Raw genomic sequence first — 20,815 nt, 5'->3', positions numbered from 1 at the left:
GATGTACCACATGTACCACAAGCACCGGTCACCGTCCTCGCCGAACCTGTCGCTTGGGATAAAGGGCTCGACGAGCGAACTAACCCATAGACACAGCCCACTAAGTTTCTCGCCAGATCTTCTCAGTGGGTCGCGTTTCCGATCCGGTGGTAGATTCTGCAAAGCACTGCTCTTGTTAGGGTCAGTGTTAGCAATACTCCGGTTTGAGCCCCGTGAGCTCACCTACATACGTTAGGGCTGCTTAGCTGAAATAGCCTCTCATCTCAAGGCTATAAGCATAGGTAGGAAAAAAATGGTAGAATTAAAATACATTTTTTATAGATATTTGCACGAATTTACGCTCCGTCTCGCTTTAATGGTTAGCACAGTCAATATACATCAACTGATGCCAATCACTGACACCAGGAGAGCCAACTCGTCCGGCCATCTCTACGCCGATAACAATACTAATGACATGACTATTAATAATAAAATATGTATTACTTTAAAGTGTCATCTGCGAGTTCTATGTTTGAACGACCTTGGTGTTAATACAACGCAACACACATTTAATACTTGATCCGATCACCGCTCAATACATCCTTAGCAGAATAATTGATATTATTATACAGTCTATAACGTTACTGTACGGAATCAACTCAATTTAAAATTTAAAATTATCTGCGTCCGAACGACGCTTTTGCTCTTGAAAAACAATTCTGTAACATGGTTAAGTTTTAATATTTGGATAGATTATATAGTATAAATAGATTATATGTTACTTAGTTTTTATTTTATTTTATTGCTTTGATGGGTGGACGAGCTCACGGCCCACCTGGTGTTAAGTGGTTACTGGAGCCCATAGACATTTAACACGTAAATGCCGCCACCCACCTTGAGATATGAGGTCTAAGGTCTCAGTATAGTTACAACGGCTGCCCCACCCTTCAAAAAGAAACGCATTACTGCTTCACGGCAGAAATAGGCAGGGCGGTGGTACCTACACGTGCGAACTCACAAGAATATAAGTAGTTAATTTCAACGCCACGTGGTTTAGATTAGCACGTTTCCACGTTGAATTATTGGATTAGAATTTTATATCTTAACTATAATTATTATGAAACTACCAGCAATAACATTGTGTTTTAAGTGATGTCGCATGACGTCGAAAGTGTGTATGACCATTGTCGCCGGGCGACGAAGCGGATACCCGCTTCACCTCACTTCCGCTAAAACTAAATGCATAAAAAATAACTTAACTCTTTATATGTTTCGTTTCATAATTTTTAATCCAAAAAAAAACTGGTCAGTTAACGTATATGTTAATCTATAAATGGTAGGTTTTATTGGTGTCGCGTTTGAGTGTGAAGTACGAGATGGTGAAACAATGCGACCGTCGGTCTTGTACAAGTGCGGATCGGTCGGATGCGCGAGGTTCAGTGACCTCGTGTCCTCCCCGCTAATGCCCCTCCCGCGGTCTCACTTTCGATGCGCCGGAGGCCTTCCACGAGTCCACGTGCCTGCGCACCGGCTACGGAGTCGTCGTAGGTGACGTAGTAATAATGCATTTACAAATCTGATCAAATCGCATCAAAAGCTTTTACATTAGAATCAAAAGTAATACCGATGTATGTATAACTATTTAAAACCAAATCAACCAACGTAGTAACATTAAATTATGAAGTACTGAATTTTATTTTCACCTCTTAGTTTCTCAGTTACAGTTTAGATTAACAATATTATTAGTTAGAACACATATGTACATAATATGTTACAAGTTGTTACAATGTGTTGTAAGTTTTTTAATTAGCATGATACTATTTTATCAACTTAATGAAATAGTGTTGATTCGTTGTTTCAAGTACAATTATATGCTGACTTTTTTTAACCGATTAAGACGTTGTACTTTTTTGTATTGGCCTGTATGAAGATATGAGTTCACAATCCAACTAGTGTTTAGCGGTAAGCGAAGTCTATCACAACGTAAATTCCTTTTTTTTTCAACCTAAGCTGATAGGCTTGAGAGGCTATTTCAGCGTAATCTTAACTAGTTGGTGAGCTCACGGGGCTCAAACCTGATGATGTTGCTAACACGAACCTTAGCGCAAGAGCCGTGCTTCGCAGAATCTACCACCGGATCGGAAACGCGACCCACTGAGAAGATCCGGCGAGATACTCAGTGGGCTGTGTCTTTGGATTAATTTACTCGTCGAGCCCTTCGTCGCAAGCGACGGGTTCGACGAGAACGATGACCGGTTGTGAATTGCGTCGCCTATACTACACTAGGCTGATGTCTTAATTAAACGGTATAAAAGTTATTCTACTCTTCATAGCGGAATGCGTTTATTTGTTGATTCTCTAGGCAGATGAGCAGACGAACGAGCTGAAGGTGAGTGATTACTGTCGTTGCTAGACGTCAGCATAGGCATAGACAATCCCTTGCTTACCACTGAGTACTATCAACAAAGCTCGATTGAAAAAAGACATGTCGTAGCACGCGAGAAACGCTGTGGGTGAGTTCATTCCAGTCCGATGGTATGACTGAGTCGCGACAATATGAAGCACGGCACACTGGTAGTTTTTTACTGGTGGTAGGACCTCTTGTAAGTCCGCACGGGTAGGTGCCGTGAAGCAGTAATGAGTTTCGGCTTGAAGGGTGGGGCAGCCGTTCTAACTATACTGAGATCTTAGAACTTATATCTCATGGTGAGTGGCGCATTTGCGTTGTAAATGTCTATGGGCTCCAGCAACCACTTAACACCAGGTGGGCTGTGAGCTCGTCCACCCATCTAAGCAATAAACAAAATTATTATTAATTTTTCAAATACAAAATGAGCCGTGTATTTTTCTCGACAATGAATCTAACAATAAATATTAAACCAATTTCCCCACAAACTTGCAAGGTCTAATTCATACCCGCGAAATGGGGTTCAACTTATTGGTGGTCACGATTGTGGAAGAAATCTCGGTTCGTCGTGACAAGTTAAAAAAAACATGTAATGTATCCATTTTTTAAGTTTACACTTAATAAAATATTCAAATTGCGTAAAACAGTCATTTTGATCTATCACCAACTAAACGAAGGACGCATTGGTAATCAAGCAAAATTCTAAAGTTACGACTTTTTGAAATAAATAACGACGTACATTATAATATTTTAAGAAATTACTTTAATTGAAAAAAAAAAAACACACACACACAAAAAAAACAAGACGATAATTCGCAACAAACATACTCAACTTAAATTCTTAACATAATTTGTAAACTTGTTTTGTCTATAGATAGTTTGAAAACGACTTTAAGAAAGTGACAAATGTCGCATATTAATGCAAACAACACTAGTGTGAAGTTCAAATCAAAACCTGAGAAACGAGACAGTAAAATCTCAAGTTTGTTGACAATGGTCAACATTTAACTTGCGTATTCTCGTATTATTTATTTATACCTTATGCACAAAATAAAACTTGTGCACACAGGCGGACTTAATGCCATGGGCGTTCTCTTCCAGTCGACCATAGGGTGGTGCAGAGACAATGCATGGTAGGTGCATTAACAAAAGAATAACAAACAACCACAACAAAACAAAAAAAGAACAAAATCAAAACAAAAATCTTCCTTAAAATAACATCTTAGTATTATAGAATACACATAATGTTAAATATAGGTACTTATATAGATTACATATTACTTTGTATGCATAAATAAACAAACTACAATTTAATATACCTATGTATAAAATAGGAAAATACATACATACACATAATTACACACAATATAATATACATGTAAAGTAAAATAAATAGTAATAAAAATGTTATAATTTTTTTTTTAATAAATATTTACTAACAATCACGCCACGTTAACTGGTCCCGTGATAAGTTCGTAAAAAACTTGTGTTACAGGTACCAGATAACGGAAATAAATGTAAGATTTTTATTATACACATACATATATTTAATATACATCCATAACCCTGGAAAAGACATTTATATTTAACACAAATATCTTCCCTTGGCGGGATTCGAACCCGCGACCCCCTTGTGTAGTGACCATGTCACTTACCACTACACCAGACGGCCGTTAAATTGTATTGTATATGTAATTGTATTGTTGTATAAATAGTATTAAAAATGTCGACTTTAATAATAATAAAAAACAAGTCGAATTTAAAATCCCAGTTAATTCCGCTGATGATAGACCAGTGCAATAAAATAATTACTGTACTGTCATCGATCCTTGATGTGTGTCATGTTAATCGGAGGTGGTGAATTAGTGAGTGAAAATTGAATGAATTGGATTGACAAATATAGGTTACGCTAATAGTTTTAAAAATACTTTTTGGCGGGAACGCGAGGAGTGAAGTTGTGTGATTTGATTTATTTTGTCTATTGAGTGTTTCTTCAGTCTTAAATGTGTAATAACGGTGGTTTATTAACTGTTTAATATCTGTGAAAGTGCACAAATTTGGGAAAATGAAACAAACCCGCTGGACGTAGTTTCTCGGGATCCTCCAAAAAGCTTACTGAAAAAGTCTCGGTAAATAACCACCATTTTAAAGAGATTATATTTCATCCCATACCATCTCATCTCATTTCATTTAATTTCATCTCAGTTGATGATGAATGTCTCAAATTAATCGTCTTCATTTCATTTCACTCCATATTATAATTTATCATAAATATAAGAATATAAATTAAAATAAGACTTGACCTAAAGGTCTTAATTACCAGGTCATAAAATCCCTTTAAAAAAAGTGATTTAAAAACAAGGGCAATGTGGAAATTTACGTCGCAAAGTCACTTTGACACTATCAATGTAATCAATGTCGCGACGTAGTGAGTAATTTGAAATTGTGAAAAAACCGGTCTTAAACAATATTTTTGATGAGTAATAAACGATTTTCTGAGTACAAACAATTGAAATCTATCATAATTAAATTACTTTCTTTTATTGCCTTTGCAAGTAGGCGAGCGTACGGCCCACCTGATAGTAAGTGGTTACCGTCGCTCATGGTGCCCAGCAAAGCCAGGGGCAGAGCCAAGCTGCTGTCTACAAATAAGCTACCAAATAGACTATAGTCTACTTCTTATGTACTTTATAAGTTCGATATTCATAATGGATTTTTAACGAACTAATCTCTATTTTTACATTTTTAATGCATTAGACGAGAGCACATGGGCCAATTGGCCTTGAGTTCATAGACATCATAAAGTGAATGCCGCCGTCATCTATCTACCTTGAGACGTAAAGTCTCAGTACAGTTACAACAGCTGCCCAACCCTTCAAATCGAAACGCATTACTGCTTCACGGCAGAAATAGGCAGGGTGGTGGTGGTACCTACCCGTGCAGACTCACAAGAGGTCCTACCACCATTGATTACGTAAATTATAATTTTTCGGATTTGATTTTTATTACACGATGTCCTATACCGTGGAAGTCGATCGTGAACATTTGTTGAGTACGTATTTCATCAGAAATCTTGGTACCCGCCTGCAGGATTCGAACACCGTTGCATCGCTAGATACGCATGCACCGAAAGTCTTATCCTTTAGGCCACGACGACTTCTAAAATACTTTAATAAGAACTTTATAAGTCTCGAGGTAACTCATGTTGCGCATTCAGTGTTCAATTATTTAATATCAATAGTCCAGGATCTTAACATGATTTGCGGTTATGTGCTAAATAGATACATAAACACTGAACAATAATGGGGAAGTTTCAAAGAACATTTATATTTCGCAAAAAAAAAATGGATTCACATCCTAATAATATACGGCATGTTCTTTAGCTCACGATTTACCTGGCGTGTAATTGGTTAACGGAGTCGAACATTGGGTCCAAATCTCAATAATAATTGTAATGTGCAACGCCTTATAGCAAGATGATGGGCTACTTTTGTGGCCAATAATTACGCATATTTATGTAATTCATATCTTACACAATTGTTTTAAGTGCGTTTTTCTTCGTATCTAAAAGGAGTATGATACATATGTATGTAAATAAAAAGTGACAAGTGCCGAATTTGAAGAAAAGAAAACAAGAGACACGTGCGGTAATCGAAATTTAAATATATCATGTTAATATCAACGTTCAATTGGTGTTCAATGAAAACTGAAATCCTCTTATAATGAAAACGAAACCGCAAAACTAAAAAACTACAAAAATCTTATCTACACCCAATAACACTTACAAGAAATTACCAGACTTATGAGTTCGTTTTTAAAATCTATTATGAAATTTAGTTATACGAAATTAATAAAATGCTTAAAGATCAGAGCGATAAGCGTTTTTAGTGTGTCTACAAATCTGTGGAATAAACATTTGGATTAACTAAAAATTCAAGTGCCTCCGCAGAAAGACACTCAGTGGCTTTATGTTTTAATTATACGTATGTTGTCTCTTTTTAATTTTGTTTTAATTATACTTGTCTTTTTAACAAAAAACACCTTAGGTACGATAAATGTTATGCAAAAAGCCTTATTTAAGGAATCTCTGGATTTTACAGTACAGATAGTTAGTTACATGTACCACTCATTTTTTTCTCGTAATTTCAGTTGAAACGGTGGCTGATGAAGAAAATTTTCTTTTAATTTACATACAAAACTTGTGTTTTTTTCTTTTTATTTAAACTCATGTGTACTAACTAAAAACACAGAGTACGTTCACGGCGGTCACGTTTGGCAATCTATTCTCATTGTTATTGTCATGGGTGATGGTCGCGGGTAGCCTAATAATAAAAGTTTATCATTTTAAAAAGCAACGCCTTGGTTGTGCAGATATTTCATCACCATGGTCTAAGGTCCAGCTTCGACGGCAGTAGATAACGAGTTCCAGGAAGGAACAAAAAAAAAAAACCTTTGGTGTTCACTCCTTTAGAATGGCATGTGAGCGACGTCAGTTTCATACGTTGGCTATGCATATTTAAATTAAGCAACACCTTCCAGATCTTGCGCAATGTCTGTTTACTGGGGCCGATAAAACTATTACCAAAGAAGTCAGCGTAGCGAGTTATCGTGATAATTGCTGAAGATTTATTAAATTAATAATAGTGAATAGTGAAGTCGCTGTGAAACATGCATTTCGAAAAAGTTAAGTTCAAAACCAGAATGGATCTCAATAGTCGAGTTGGACTCCGCAGTACAGTGCATATTGAGAAGTTTTTTGACTCGGATAATCACTTAACATAAAGTGACCTCGTCATTCTAACTATCTCGTCTTAATCTTAATGAATAAAAAAATCTCTAGAAATAATAAAACTCGAAGACGAAAAATCTCAATATTTATATTTGGTTGTATTCTTAACGAACCTATGATCCAAGAATTGCTGGAAATAATAGCATTCTTTTAGTAGCTTTAGGCGTAGACGTAAAAAAACGAATATAAAAAATAAAAATGTTTAGTATTATTATTACTAAAATATTCTCGGTCTATCATCAAGCTTAAAATGTTACTGTTAAAACTAGAAACATATTTTGCCTTATTTTTAAAGCGGTACGTTTATTAGAGAATAAACGTTGGCGTGTACATCCGAAGCCAACAATTTACTAAAATTATGTTGTAAAATGTCTATAAGTAGACTTATTAGGGCCTGTTACGCGTCATTATTGCGATTATCATCTATAAAAATTATCTAATTATTATTGTTGTTTACTTAGGGATTTAAATACGATTTATTTTCAGGATTGACTCAGGGCTGTCGCGTTCTTGATATATCGAAACACAGATTTATACAGACAGACAGCACCGAGTCTGAGTCGTGTGAGATTAATTATCAATTATTAATCTTTCAACCCACAGACGTCCACTACTGGACATAGACCTCCCCAAGCCTCGCCACTACGAGCGATCCCGCGCCGCCGGCATTAGGCAGGTTCCTCCGTCGTTCAACAGGTCCGTTGGTCCACATTGTGGAAATTCTACCCACGCAAGCTACGTCTTCCAGTACGCGATCGCCTCTTGAAGACTTTTTGGCCCTCTGTTCTACGATCACTTTGCCCTGCCCACAGGTACTTTAAATTCGAAATCGTTTGGGCTACGTTGGTTATAATTCTTCTGCGATTCTCCTGATTTGATCTCGCAGGGGAACTCCGAGCATAGCGCTCTCCACTCCACTCTCTTTGGGTGATCTTCTAATAAGGCCTATTGTGAGCGACCAGGTCTTAGTGCCATATATACTGGGCAACACACATTGGTTAAAGACTTTCGACTTGAGACACTGCGGTATTTGTGATGATAAGATTCTACTTAGCTTTACCAATTTTATACGACGATTGATCTCTCTTTGGAAGTTAGACCAACTTAGCTGGGCAGTTTGGATCAAGTAAATATATTCGTCAACAACTTCGAGCGTAGATCTTTCGACTTTTACTGCAGTTGACGTTAAATAGACATTCAAAGTAATTTTTTGTTTTTCCCATGTTCAATTTAAGGTTTACTCGAGTTCAATTCTACTGAGGTCATTGAGCATTATATTGAAGTCCTTCAAGGTTTCAGCCACAATATCAACGGAAAACCGAAGGTGAGTTATATACTTGCCGTTGATGTTGATGCCTAGCCCCCCCTTCCGGGCCTTAGCTTTGAAAACATACTTCAATGTCGCGGTAAGCAGTGATTATGAATAATGTTGAATTGGAATTATATTCAATTAAATTTATATCAAATCAAAAGTTTCTCTTGCTTTTTGCGAGTTTATAAAACTGTATAACTTTTTATTTTATTTTTATTGCTTAGATGGATAGACGAGCTCACGGCCCACCTGGTGGTAACTGGTTACCGGAGCCCATAGACTTATTAACGTAAATATCGCCACCCACCTTCAGACATGAGTTATAATGTCTTAGTTTTAACAGTATAACGGCTGCCCCACCCGTCCAACCGAAACGCATTACTGCTTCTCGGCAGAAATAGGCAGGGTGGTGGTACCCACCCGTGCGGACTCACTAGACTTTCTATCACCAGTAAAAACGTCTATACGTGATATAAATGCGCAGCTTCTGCTCACGGGACACTTGGTTAAGCGCAGCGCATAGACACTTTTTTGAACATTCTTGAGAATGCAACAACTGTTATAGCTGTATTTTATCTTGATCATCAAGGGCGAAAGGCGAAGCACACTGCGATAATATGTCACTAAAATTAATTTCAGAGGGATGTTAAGACAAAATATATTAAGAATTTCACTAAAATGTATGCTCGGAGTCATTGTTAAACTTTAGAAAAACACGATAAGCTTTCAATCCTCCATCTTTATCCTTTCAATCAATATGTTTCACTGTTCCGTAAAAAAAAAATACAATTTAACAAAACATAACAATAATTTAAAAAGAATCGAACGATAAATTTATATATGAACTAATTAATTATCACACTGAGAAGAGTAAAAACTCTGAAAATAATATTGATTCAAACAAAGAACAAATTTCCGTTTTTAATCATCGTCTACAAAGATTAAACAATTTTATTTATTTATAAATCGTGAGGCACGCAATGCATACATATGTACATACATAATACGTAAGCGATATTATACAGTCTTACGAGAAACCGCGCGCAGGACTCCGAATCATTTGGTTACAATCAATTTGTGACTGCTAACTATGTGTCGTACCTATGTATCATAAAATACAAATCATCTACTTTCAGTAATTTCGATTTTCCTTAATTATTATTAAAACTGGTTATGCGTCAAAGGTGAATGTTAATGAAAATCATCGGTTATTAAACTAGTTATGATAGTCAAGATGTCGTAATCAACAAAAAGTGAACACGGCAGATTGACAATTCGTAGTTTGACAATGACGATGAGCACATTTAAAAAAAATCTTAAAAAAAAAAAAAAACATCTTACCGTCTCCCTGAAATTAATTTTATTGGCATATCATCGTAGGGCACTACTAGAGCATTTGTGTAAAATTAGGACGCATATACTTCAGTGTTAAAAATAATATGATAATTTTGATTTGTCTATTATAACAGTACAGAAATCGGATAGGGTCATCAGTGCGTGGCGACAATTAAAACCGGGGATAAGTGTTGCGTGTACCTGCGAGATGAGGACTTCACGGTCGATACGAGGTGGCCAGGGGAGGTGGGGAAGGCAGCCATTCAACGAAAGGTGTTTAGAATACAAGACACGGAGTATTGATGTCTCCGTTGTTTTTTTTGCTTACCGACGAATTTAATTAGATCCAGACCGTTTTTTGATTCAGTCTCAAATACGTACAAGTTCTCATTTATTTTTCCTATGGTTGCGGAAAAAATATTTCGAAGAATTAAGGGGATCGGAATGATTTCGCAAGATAATTTGTTTGATTCGTTTCAACATCTGCGTCACAAGACGTGTGGGCGGCGGTAGAGAGCGTGGCGTGGTGTGAGGAAGGGCGCGGGCGAGGCAACTCTTCATTCCCGTTTAGCTACTGAATTGTACAGCGGGAGGACTGAGGAGGCCATGATTATGTTTACTAACGCCGGCCGCCCGCGCCCCCTGTTCTACGCGGACCGAATTAACACACGATCTTTGTCCCGAAATCAGCAAATCGTTGTTGATACATTTTCGATATTTGCTATCGCTTATTTATTTTTGAACTACACAAGACTGTAGATATAGTTTATTGAAATTAGGTTTGCTTAACATAGCCACAGAAATGTAAGGTGTACGAGTAAAACAGATACACGAATTTAGTTATGATTTTGTTTTATTGAAATTTGTATAAATCTGCAAAAATTCATATATGTATGATGCAATTCCTGTGGCTTAGATATTTGGCATCGGTTTCTTTTTTTAAATTTCGAATTTAATGCGGATAATACGCTCAAACTCTCAAAATCAAATAATAGGTCTTTACGTATTATGAAGTTGCCGTTTTAAAATAATGACCATAAATAAATTCTTAATTCGAATGAATTTTATTTAAAAAAATACGGTATCCTATTTTCAAATTCAGCCTTTTCTTTTCACTAAATTTCTATATTTTTCAACAATATGGACTCTATAAAAACAGGAGTTATTATGGAATACGAGTTCCGTCGCGGTAGCAATACCACTCAAACGGCTCACAGCATTAATGATGTGTACGGATTGAACACTACAAACGAATGCACGACTCGTTATTGGCTTGAATGATTCCGAGATGGAAATTGTGATCTAAAAAATGAACCCAGTGGTCGCCCGAAAACCAAAGTCAACAACAACGAATTAAAGGTTATAGTGGAAGCTCACTTTTTTATTCCTTACCTAATCGTTGGTAGCCTAAGGGGCTATTACAACTTCGCGCGGACCGGTAGGTGAGCTCACGGGCTCAACCTGAGAGAATTGCTAACACTAGCCCCAGCAAAAGCAGTGCTATGCTGAATCTACTACTGGATCGGAATCGCAACCCACTGAAAAGATCCGGCAAGAAACTCATTTGGGTTGTGTCTATAGGCTAGTTCGCACGTCGAACTCTTTCTTCGTCGGAGTCGGCGAGTTCGACGAGGAAGGAAGATCACGATACTGGATCTACTGCTTAGTTAGCAGCGGGTTTGAGCGTTAGCATCAAAACAATAAAGGTATATTTGCGTCAAATTAGCATGGTAAGAAAAACTTGATGAGTGAGTGCTGTGCGAGCTGAACGATCGCCAACAGGACGAAAGCGTTAAGATATGCATTGTGTTGCTTAAAAGACACAGATACGTAGATATTTTGATTGGTAAACATATAACATATTTAAAAAAAAGACTAGATTTCTGTACACTACACGGCAATTTCGTAGTTTAGGATCTAATATTTTTAACAGAATGATTCCAACCTATAATCATAGACAAATGTAAGCTATCCAAACCGTCCGAAATATTAAAACTAAAATAATCAACCTGAGATTAATCCGTAAATTATTGTTTTATTATGTCTAAGGCTCGCGAAAACCAAAGGTTGTTTGTTGGTCAGACTACTGTTCTACGGGGTCCGGTTCGATTCCTGGTCAGTCTGTATGGTACCTTCGATTAAGAAGTTAGGCATTCGAAGTCGTGCACTCGTATGTGTTCGTATCTCATAACTGATGTTTCCCGTTTCTATAGGCTTATATCCTAAGTTTGGCCTTGTTGAATGTATAGCATTTAGTCTTTTTTTTTTTTGTAAGCGCTTAAGTAAGCTCACGGGCGACTATTATTTTAAAGTGGATGACCGCACTCTTACTGCACCCGTTTAACACCAGATGGGCCGTAAGTACCACCACTTGTTATGTTACAACAAATAAAAAAAAACGATTTATTCATAGCTAGTGTAATACTGACATTCGTAAAAAAATCGATAGAATTGAAGTAAAATAAATACTGAAATCCAGTAAAATAATAAATCGAACACAGACGTACAAGTTCAAGATTGATCACGGTTATATTGTTTAGCTTGTTCCGTCATCGAACCCACAAAAATAAATGATCAATATATTGATGTAAATACATATTGTGGTCAAATCATTCTATACACATTCTGTTTACCCCGTGTATAAAACCCAAAACAAACGGGCTTAATACGGAGTGGGATTGCTAATTTGCTCATCAAAGTAAATAACAATTCCCACGTCAGATGTACATATTTACTTTTATCAATATTGTTTTGCACTACATAGTTAATAATAATATTGCCTTATCGCTTTTATGACGTTCTTATATTATCTATTATTTGTAAGTATTACGTAACTGACGTTTGACCCAAAGTCAACGGTATTGCCAATTATTGCATTTAAAATTTAAAGTAATTGATAATAATAGTGTACTTCCAAGACGGCACGACACGACTTAAGTACTATACGATTCCGAGCGTCAATTTTTACATGAACGATTTTCAAACAAAATTTATACAGCTGTCACATCGGTCCCGATATTACGTTTTAATAATTGATAGTATACAACCGGTTCACGAAACAAAGTTCATTTTTGTCACGAACGATAGCACGACACAGGGCACGATTTTTATTTCTCAAAAGCGCTGGTTGCAAAGTTTATAGCTAGTGAAAATCGGACGATATGTCGTGTGTAGTACATACATTTATCATGACCGTGAATCGTGTCGTGCAGTCTCTCTCGAGGACAACTATCTAAACGTTCAATGCGTACTACAAAAACGATTCATTGCGATTGTTATGTGTTACGTAGTGATTGATACTTTAAATAGAAGAGCGCACAGTGAAGTTCAATCAATTATTATGACATTTAGTGGTGGTAGGACGTCTTGTAATCCGCACAGGTAAATATCACTGCCCTGTCTATTTCTGCCGTGAAGCAGCATTGCGTTTCGGTTTGAACGATGCGGCAGCCGTTGTAATGTAAAAACTTAGACCTTAGAATTCATATCTCAAGGTAGATGGCGGCTATGGTGGTATATGGACTCCGGTCACCACTTAACATCAGGTGGGCCGTGAGCTCGTCCATACAACTAAGCAATAAAAAGAAAACATCGAAGAGAGATAAGGAATGTTTGTCACACGTTGTCTTTGTTCGGAAAGCAAATCACGAAATTTGGTAGATCAAGATTTTACGCGACATATTAAACAAGATTTGGTCCGAAGATCTTAATAATAATAATAATTAGTTTTGCTTTAATGTGAGTACTCGGACCTGTTCTTTATTACCAACCATAGTACCAGCAACCTCATCTATTTTCCTACCACCTACACTCTTATCATTAGTACTGGTGGCAGGCAGGCTTTGCTACAAGCCTGCATTGGTGAGTACTATTATGCTTCTATACAAGCTACTACCACGGATATCTTCTTTGAATAGGCAGCCGTTACGCATTATACAATACAGTTGAAACTCCGATCTCACGAGTTAAGGATTTCACTCGGCATTATCATTGTCACGTCTATGGACTCGGACAACCCATTAACACTAGGTAAGCTCGTTCGCTCATCTAGAGTAATGAAAAATAAGATACATGTACACGTAAATGATAGAACTCGCGTATACAAAAGGCGGTGTATAAACATATGAAGTCGTCGTGGCCTAAAGGGTAAGACGTCGGGTGCAATCGTATCTAGCGATGCAATAGTGTTCGAATCCTGCAGGCGGGTACCAAGATTTCTGATGAAATAGGTACTTAACAAATGTTCACGATTGACATCCACGGTATAGGATTAACATCGTGTAATAAAAATCAAACACGAAAAATTAAAATTTGCATAATTACTGATGGTAGGACCTCTCGTGAGTCCTAACGGGTGGGTACCACCATCCGGCCTACTTCTGCCGTAAAGCAGTAATGCGTTTGGGTTTTAAGGGCGGGGCAGCCCTTGTAACTATACTGAGACCTAAGAACTTATATTTCAAGGTGGGTGGCGCATTGACGTTGTAGATGTCTATGGGCTCAAGTAACCACTTGGCACCAGGTGGGCTGTGAGCTCATCCACCCATCTAAACAATAAATAAATAAAAAATGTATAAAGATAGAACGTCAAGTATAAAGACCGATCCGCGGACGAGACATTCCGTATATTATAGCTATAGTACTTAAGTAACGCAGTTCAGGTAGAGGGTCGCCTAATGAAAGTCGATGAGATGAATGTTTCGAGCTTAATTAGTATTAATTTAAGTCACCAGATCTCTGCTTTTTCTTCTAACGTAAGCGTGCGTTATTTTGAATGCATCGCCGAATCTGGCTTTAAATACAAACGTGACTGATTGTAAACGGTTATGTTCTAAAACGCGAGTTATAAGTCTGGTGGACATTTTGTAGATCCAATCTTTTAATTTAAGAACCGTTTATCTAATCATTGAATTTGTTGGATAATTAGTTTTGCTTTATAAGGCACGTGACTCATACTGGCTACTAATGTTAGTGTTATGATCGATACATAAAGTTACAAGTGGAAAAAGTAAATTCCCATTAATATCTATACTAATATTATAAAGCTCAAGAGTTTGTTTGTTTGAACGCGCTAATCTCAGGAACTGCTGGTCCGATTTGAAGAATTCTTTGTGTTAGATAGCCCATTTATCGAGAAGGCTATAGGCTATATAACATCACGCTAAGACCAATGCAAGCGGAGCACCAATAAATAAAGAATGTTTCAAAATCAAGGTTTTTTTCCCTTTTGAGAGCTTCCACTGCGTGCGCTGCGGAAACGGTTAAAGTTTCGCTAAAATAATGTACGAGAGAATCGTTCCCCTTTAAAAGATCTAAAAAGAAGTCCGCGACAGCATATGTCTATATGTTAAGGTTGGCTCTCTATAACGTTTTTTATGCTAACCATAAAGCATTATTCGTGACATTGTAACTATACTGAGACCTTAGAACTTATATCTCAAGGTGAGTGGCGCATTTACGTTGTAGATGTCTATGGGCTCCAGTAACCACTTACCACCAGGTGGGTTGTGAGCTCGTCCACCCATCTAAGCAATATAAAAAAAAGGTGTTTTTATAAAGATGATATTTTACGGAAATGAAGAGGCGGGTAAAATTTAGCGTTATGTCAAACTATTTCACGCGGACGAAGTCGCGGGCACAAGCTAGTATAACAATAAATTCAAACGTTGCCGTGGACATCTGTTCATAGTTCGTAATACAATTCATCGTTATTCAAATGGTAAATAATAAATGATGAAGTATACTTTACAAGTCAGTTCATATATATTAAATAGTAATTTGACGTAACTTCATGCACTTACATTGCAACGGATTAGATATAGATACCAACCAACTTATTAATGTATTCTTAAAGAATATTATTTATTCGCTAACTAGCTAAAATTTTACGTTTAAATAATGAAAGATTAGTCCAAAATTACAAGGTCGAATGAATTAACCTTGAATGCTGACTCTAATCATACTGAGTAATTTCTTAACTACATTAAAATCTTGATCGTACATATTATCTATAGTTTAGCAGATAATCCAGGGGTATAAATGTACAAATATTAATCACTTCTTTGTATAGAATATGATTTAAGGCAAACTAGTACGTTTTTAATTTTTTTTTATTGCTTAGGTGGGTGGACGAGCTCACGGCCCACCTGGTGTTAAGTGGTTACCAGAGCCCATAGACATCTACAGCGTACATGCCGCCACCCACCTTAAGATAGGAGTTCTAAGGTCTCAGTATAGTTACAACGGCTACCCCACCCTTCAAACCGAAACGCATTACTGCTTCACGGCAGAAATAGGCAGGGTGGTGGTACCAACCCGTGCGGATTCACAAGACGTCCTAGCACCAGTAATTACGCAAATTATAATTTTGCGGATTTGGATTACGCGGGTACGTTTTAATAAGAACTAAAATTCATTAAGAAAGCTATAAATGTTTAACTTATAATGTTAAAAACTTATGTTTTTGTTGCTTGAATGGGTCAACGAGAATAGGGCCCGCTTAGTCTGAAGTTATTCACCTTGAGGCGTTACGACGAAATCTGAATTGAATTCTATAACCGCTGTACTATCCTTCAAAACGGAACGCATGACCTCATCGCGGCAGGAATAGGCTGGATTGTGGTACCTAACCCCTACGGACTTCAAAACGCTCTTCCAAACGTAGACGACAAGTGTTAACGAAGAGATTTACAGTAAAAACCTGGATAAGCGAGAGTTCAAGGGAGCACAATCTCATTCTCGCTTATAGAGGTTTCTCACTAACCCGAGTTTCTCGTTAATGCTCCCTCTGAATTTCATTTCGCGATTTTCCGGATTCAAACGCATTCACTATTTTGAGTTTATTACTTAATGACAGTACTTTAATTTTCCGTTTTGACATGATGCAGAACAGAACTTTTCTTCGCAATTGATTAACGATAAACTGAGTAAGTTCGACAAACAGGACGGTACACAGGCACACGTGTCCATTCGAAAAGAAATCGAATAAAGAACAACGTTATTTAGTTCCACGAAATAGAATAGGTTCAATAGTGACGAGAAAACAATACAAAAACAATGTTAAGAAGTTCCACGAAAGTTAAGAATGGGTCATAAAATAGCAGATGTTAAATTTGTAATTTGTTTGTCATTTGTTCCTCCTAAATAATATAAATAAATAAAGCTCGACTGTCGCTTATAGAGATATAGATAAGTAGCAGTCTCACTCACGGAGGTCCATGAGGCAAAAACGACTCTCTCTTACAGAGGTTTCTGTTTCTCGCTAATAGAGGTTTTAGGAGCTAAAAATGACGGGTCCTGGCTATTACTCTCACTTATAGAGTTTTCTCACTTATCCAGGTTTGACTGTATATCTATACCGTAACCATTTTAAGGCAAGAATAAATTAACATCATTATTTCGTTACATTGAAACAATCGTTGGTTCAACTGAATTCTTTAACAACTATTTAATAGATAATATGAATTGCATTGCAAATCATACACTATTAAACTATGACGAATACTATTTAATAATGATTCAACTGTAAAATATCTGACAGAATTCCCATGCTAATCAATAAGCAGATTATTTTTAATCACTTTACTGAGCGCACTGTCCGATACGAACTATCAGACAAAAATCATAATATGAGTATTGAATATGTTAATTTTTAGCATATTATAACATTCCTCCGATTACAAAACAATTGGGATTAGTAACAGACGCAGGTATAGAGAAGCGTTTGTACACGCGCCCAATTCCAGACACCCGCTGAGTAATCTAGTTTCGTCTCATGATAAACGTCTATTTATAGAAAAGAATCAAACACGCGTTAATCCACATGGACCCACGTGACGCTCACGTTACAATATAATATTAAAACGCGAGTACGCGATGCCCGGTGCCATGTCTCTGTATGTTCCAGCGTGACCGGTCTCAAACACGAAAATCGATATTAATACAATGTACACTTTGTAAAGTTGAACTTCAAGGATGACTGTGTGTTGCGAGAGTTAATAACGGCAATAAACAACAGTCGGCCTAATCTATGTACAAGTAGGTATCTATCGTGATTTGGCACTAATGGTTAATAGTTTTATTCGCATTGAGCTATTTTATTGGTTAACGTTCATAACCGAATGGTCTTCGATTTAACGAAAACGATTGCGTGTTTTAAAATTATATTATACATATAATTCACGTTCATTACATTACTTATGATATGGACCAATCACTTATGTTAAGGACCGGTTTTAAATGTTTTTTTTTAATTTACTTATTTAATATTTAATGCAACTGTAAGATAAATGATATTAAGACCCCGTTGTATTGTTTAATTAATAAGGTGTGATGGTAAAAATAGCTAAGAACAAGTCACCAAGACGTATACTTATATATTCTACAATGTGGTAGACCTGGTAGAGTATACATACATATATCTATGAGTATCCAATATGTACTTGGTAAGGTGTATTGTGAAGCTCATACCAGTAGGTGCACTACCTAGTAGTCTATTTTTGTCAAGAATGAGTTATGTGTTGCGATTTCAAGAGTGAGACAGTCATTGCCTAATACAATTGATATTTTGACCTCATGTCAAAATAGCATCCACGTTGCATTGTCTATGAACTCGCATAACTTATTAGCAAGCACCAGCTGAGCGGAGACATTGGCCGTTCATATTCATTTTTTTCCTACCTAAGCTGATGGTCTTGAGAGATCATTTCAGCGTAACTTTAACTAGTAGGTGAGCTCACAGAGCTCAAGCTTGACATCGTTGCTAACACTACCCTACCAGGAGCAGTGCTTCGCAGAATCTACCACCGGTTCGGAAACGTGACCCATTGAGAATATCCGACGAGAAACTCAGCGTGCTGTGTCTGTGGGTTAATTTACTCGCCGAGCCCTTCATCGCAAGCGACGGGTTCGACGAGAACAATGATTGGTGCTAGGGGTACCTAAAGGCACCGTTAGTGGATCAGGAGGATCCGAAAAGACGTGTTTTGAGCGACGTCGACTGCTTACCATTCGGTCCGCAGGATCGGGAATGTCTTTGTATTGAGCACTAAAAAAAGAACACAACAGATTTCGATGATAGAACTACATATATCGTTGAGCTATGATCTTGGAATGGAAAAGCCATGCTAGCATTCGCGATAAGGAAATATTGCTTTGTCGAAAGATCACATGCCAGTATGTTGAATCTCTCGTCATTAAGTGTCTCCTGTATGTTTCTAATGTAATCGTTTGATTATAAATGTGAGAAACCCGGTATAGTATCATCTTTTGTTACTATTTTACTAAGGTGTGTCCCGCGATTCAAAAAGGTGCGATCGGAAATAAATAGATACATGAAAAGGGACTAGAGAGTTCACGTATAGTGAGTGATACGTCGCTAGCATTTGTTTGTAAAATAAAAGCGGTTTATTGTTATATCTCCAGCTCGCGTTGTAGTAGCAAAATGTCGGTTTAATTTATGATCGGATGGGTCATAATATATATTGTCTTCAGAGGTAGTAAAAAAATTAAGTCTAGTAATAATAGGCTTTTAAGCAGCACTAAAATCTAAATCATTATCTTACTTTTTACGTCATAACCGAACAAACAAAAATTTGGGCATACCTAAAGTTCAGACACTTCTGCTACGTTCTAAAGATTTTTTTTTGTTTAGACCACGTTGTCACATTTTCGTAGGAAGTAGTGGAATAACACACAATTTTTATTATATTATTATCAATGAATTTCGCAAATGCTGGCTCATATGGTGATAAGATGTAAACCGTTATAAAAGTGGACTGTAATTGTTACGACATATTCTTTGTTATTCGAGTTGGGTCAAGAATTATTAAATCTCTGCTTAAATGAAGTCGTGGACTTAATATTGTTATCATATTCCCCGAGGATATTTTGTTAAAACTTAAACTAATGACAGCTCAATAAACTTTTCGTTAATTATTATTAGAATCTATATCGTGTTTTCAGAGATTATCATCTACACACATACATTCAAGCAAACAAATTCTAAAATTAGTGAAGATAACAAAAGTGTGATAAGGATACCTATAAAGATCAGCTTGCCTTTTTTTTCTCTCAAATCAAAATTAATAAGTGACCGCATGCCGTGCCTTGCAAAAAGTTAAAATTTAAGTTAGTTCAATGATATACAACTGGTATTCTTTTGTCAGTATCATTGAGAATCATGAAGACAAATGGGTTTAAGTGAGACTAATTCATTTCTAAAAAAAACGCGAATTGACTCGATCGGGCATGAATGTTTCTTCGAAATAAAAATGACGATTTTTCCTGGTTCCAACCCCGATATTAGCATGCACAATTCAGAATACTCACTTTGATGCTTATCAGCTAATTGTATTAAGGGATTGGGTAGGTCTCGCCGCCTGTAAAAACACAAGACTTTTGCCTCGACGTTGCCCGAAGTCGTCTTGTTAAGTTCCTCTATCCGCCGGATCTGGTACGGAGACGTCGACGACGTCTCGAAATAGACGCAGTCTGCGGACAAACAAATTGGGTATCGCTTAGATTTAATGTAAGATTGTAGTACGTTAACAATTCGTAGACATTCGACTGCACATGCTCTGGTTCGACTACTGGTTGTTAGCAGATTCGCAATTTACGTACACCAGTGATTTTAATAATGGCTAACCAAATAAGCCGTTTTATGTTCTCAATCAAATTATTATTGCATTAAAATTTACGATTTAAAATAATAATTTACATTTCAGAAATGTCGGCATAAAACAATGACTTTTTGGGTTTTTGATTATGAAACAATTCTTATTATGTAATTGTGTAACGTTATCACACTTTGTTTATTACATAATCACTGGTTCTCTTATATAGTAATAGTAGGTAATAGTAGTAGATGATATGTAATTAGGTTTGAATTGAATAGATTGTAAACAAACAAAAAAAAAAACAATATTGAATAACGCCAATATATTGCCGTGATAGCACATACATAAGAATTTGCTTCGTATTTACAACAAGAATT

The 20,815-nt window shown here is 36.7% G+C and overlaps 1 protein-coding gene across 2 annotated transcripts in view; it reads right to left on the bottom strand.

Annotated features, from left to right (window-relative positions):
- Positions 1–20,815, bottom strand: part of MTA1-like (metastasis associated 1-like) — a 78,101-nt gene that overhangs the window by 41,835 nt on the left and 15,451 nt on the right. For both annotated transcript variants that reach the window (XM_028175574.2, XM_089738579.1), the window contains exon 2: positions 20,152–20,313. In XM_028175574.2, the coding sequence (XP_028031375.2) occupies positions 20,152–20,313 (162 nt within the window). The remainder of the gene's footprint in view (positions 1–20,151; positions 20,314–20,815) is intronic.

The sequence above is a fragment of the Bombyx mandarina genome, chromosome 25, assembly GCF_030267445.1.
Source record: "Bombyx mandarina strain Sakado chromosome 25, ASM3026744v2".
In the NCBI taxonomy this organism is placed as follows: Eukaryota; Metazoa; Arthropoda; class Insecta; order Lepidoptera; family Bombycidae; genus Bombyx; species Bombyx mandarina.
Note: the sequence above shows the minus strand (reverse complement) of the source record. Positions and strands in the feature narration are given on the sequence as shown.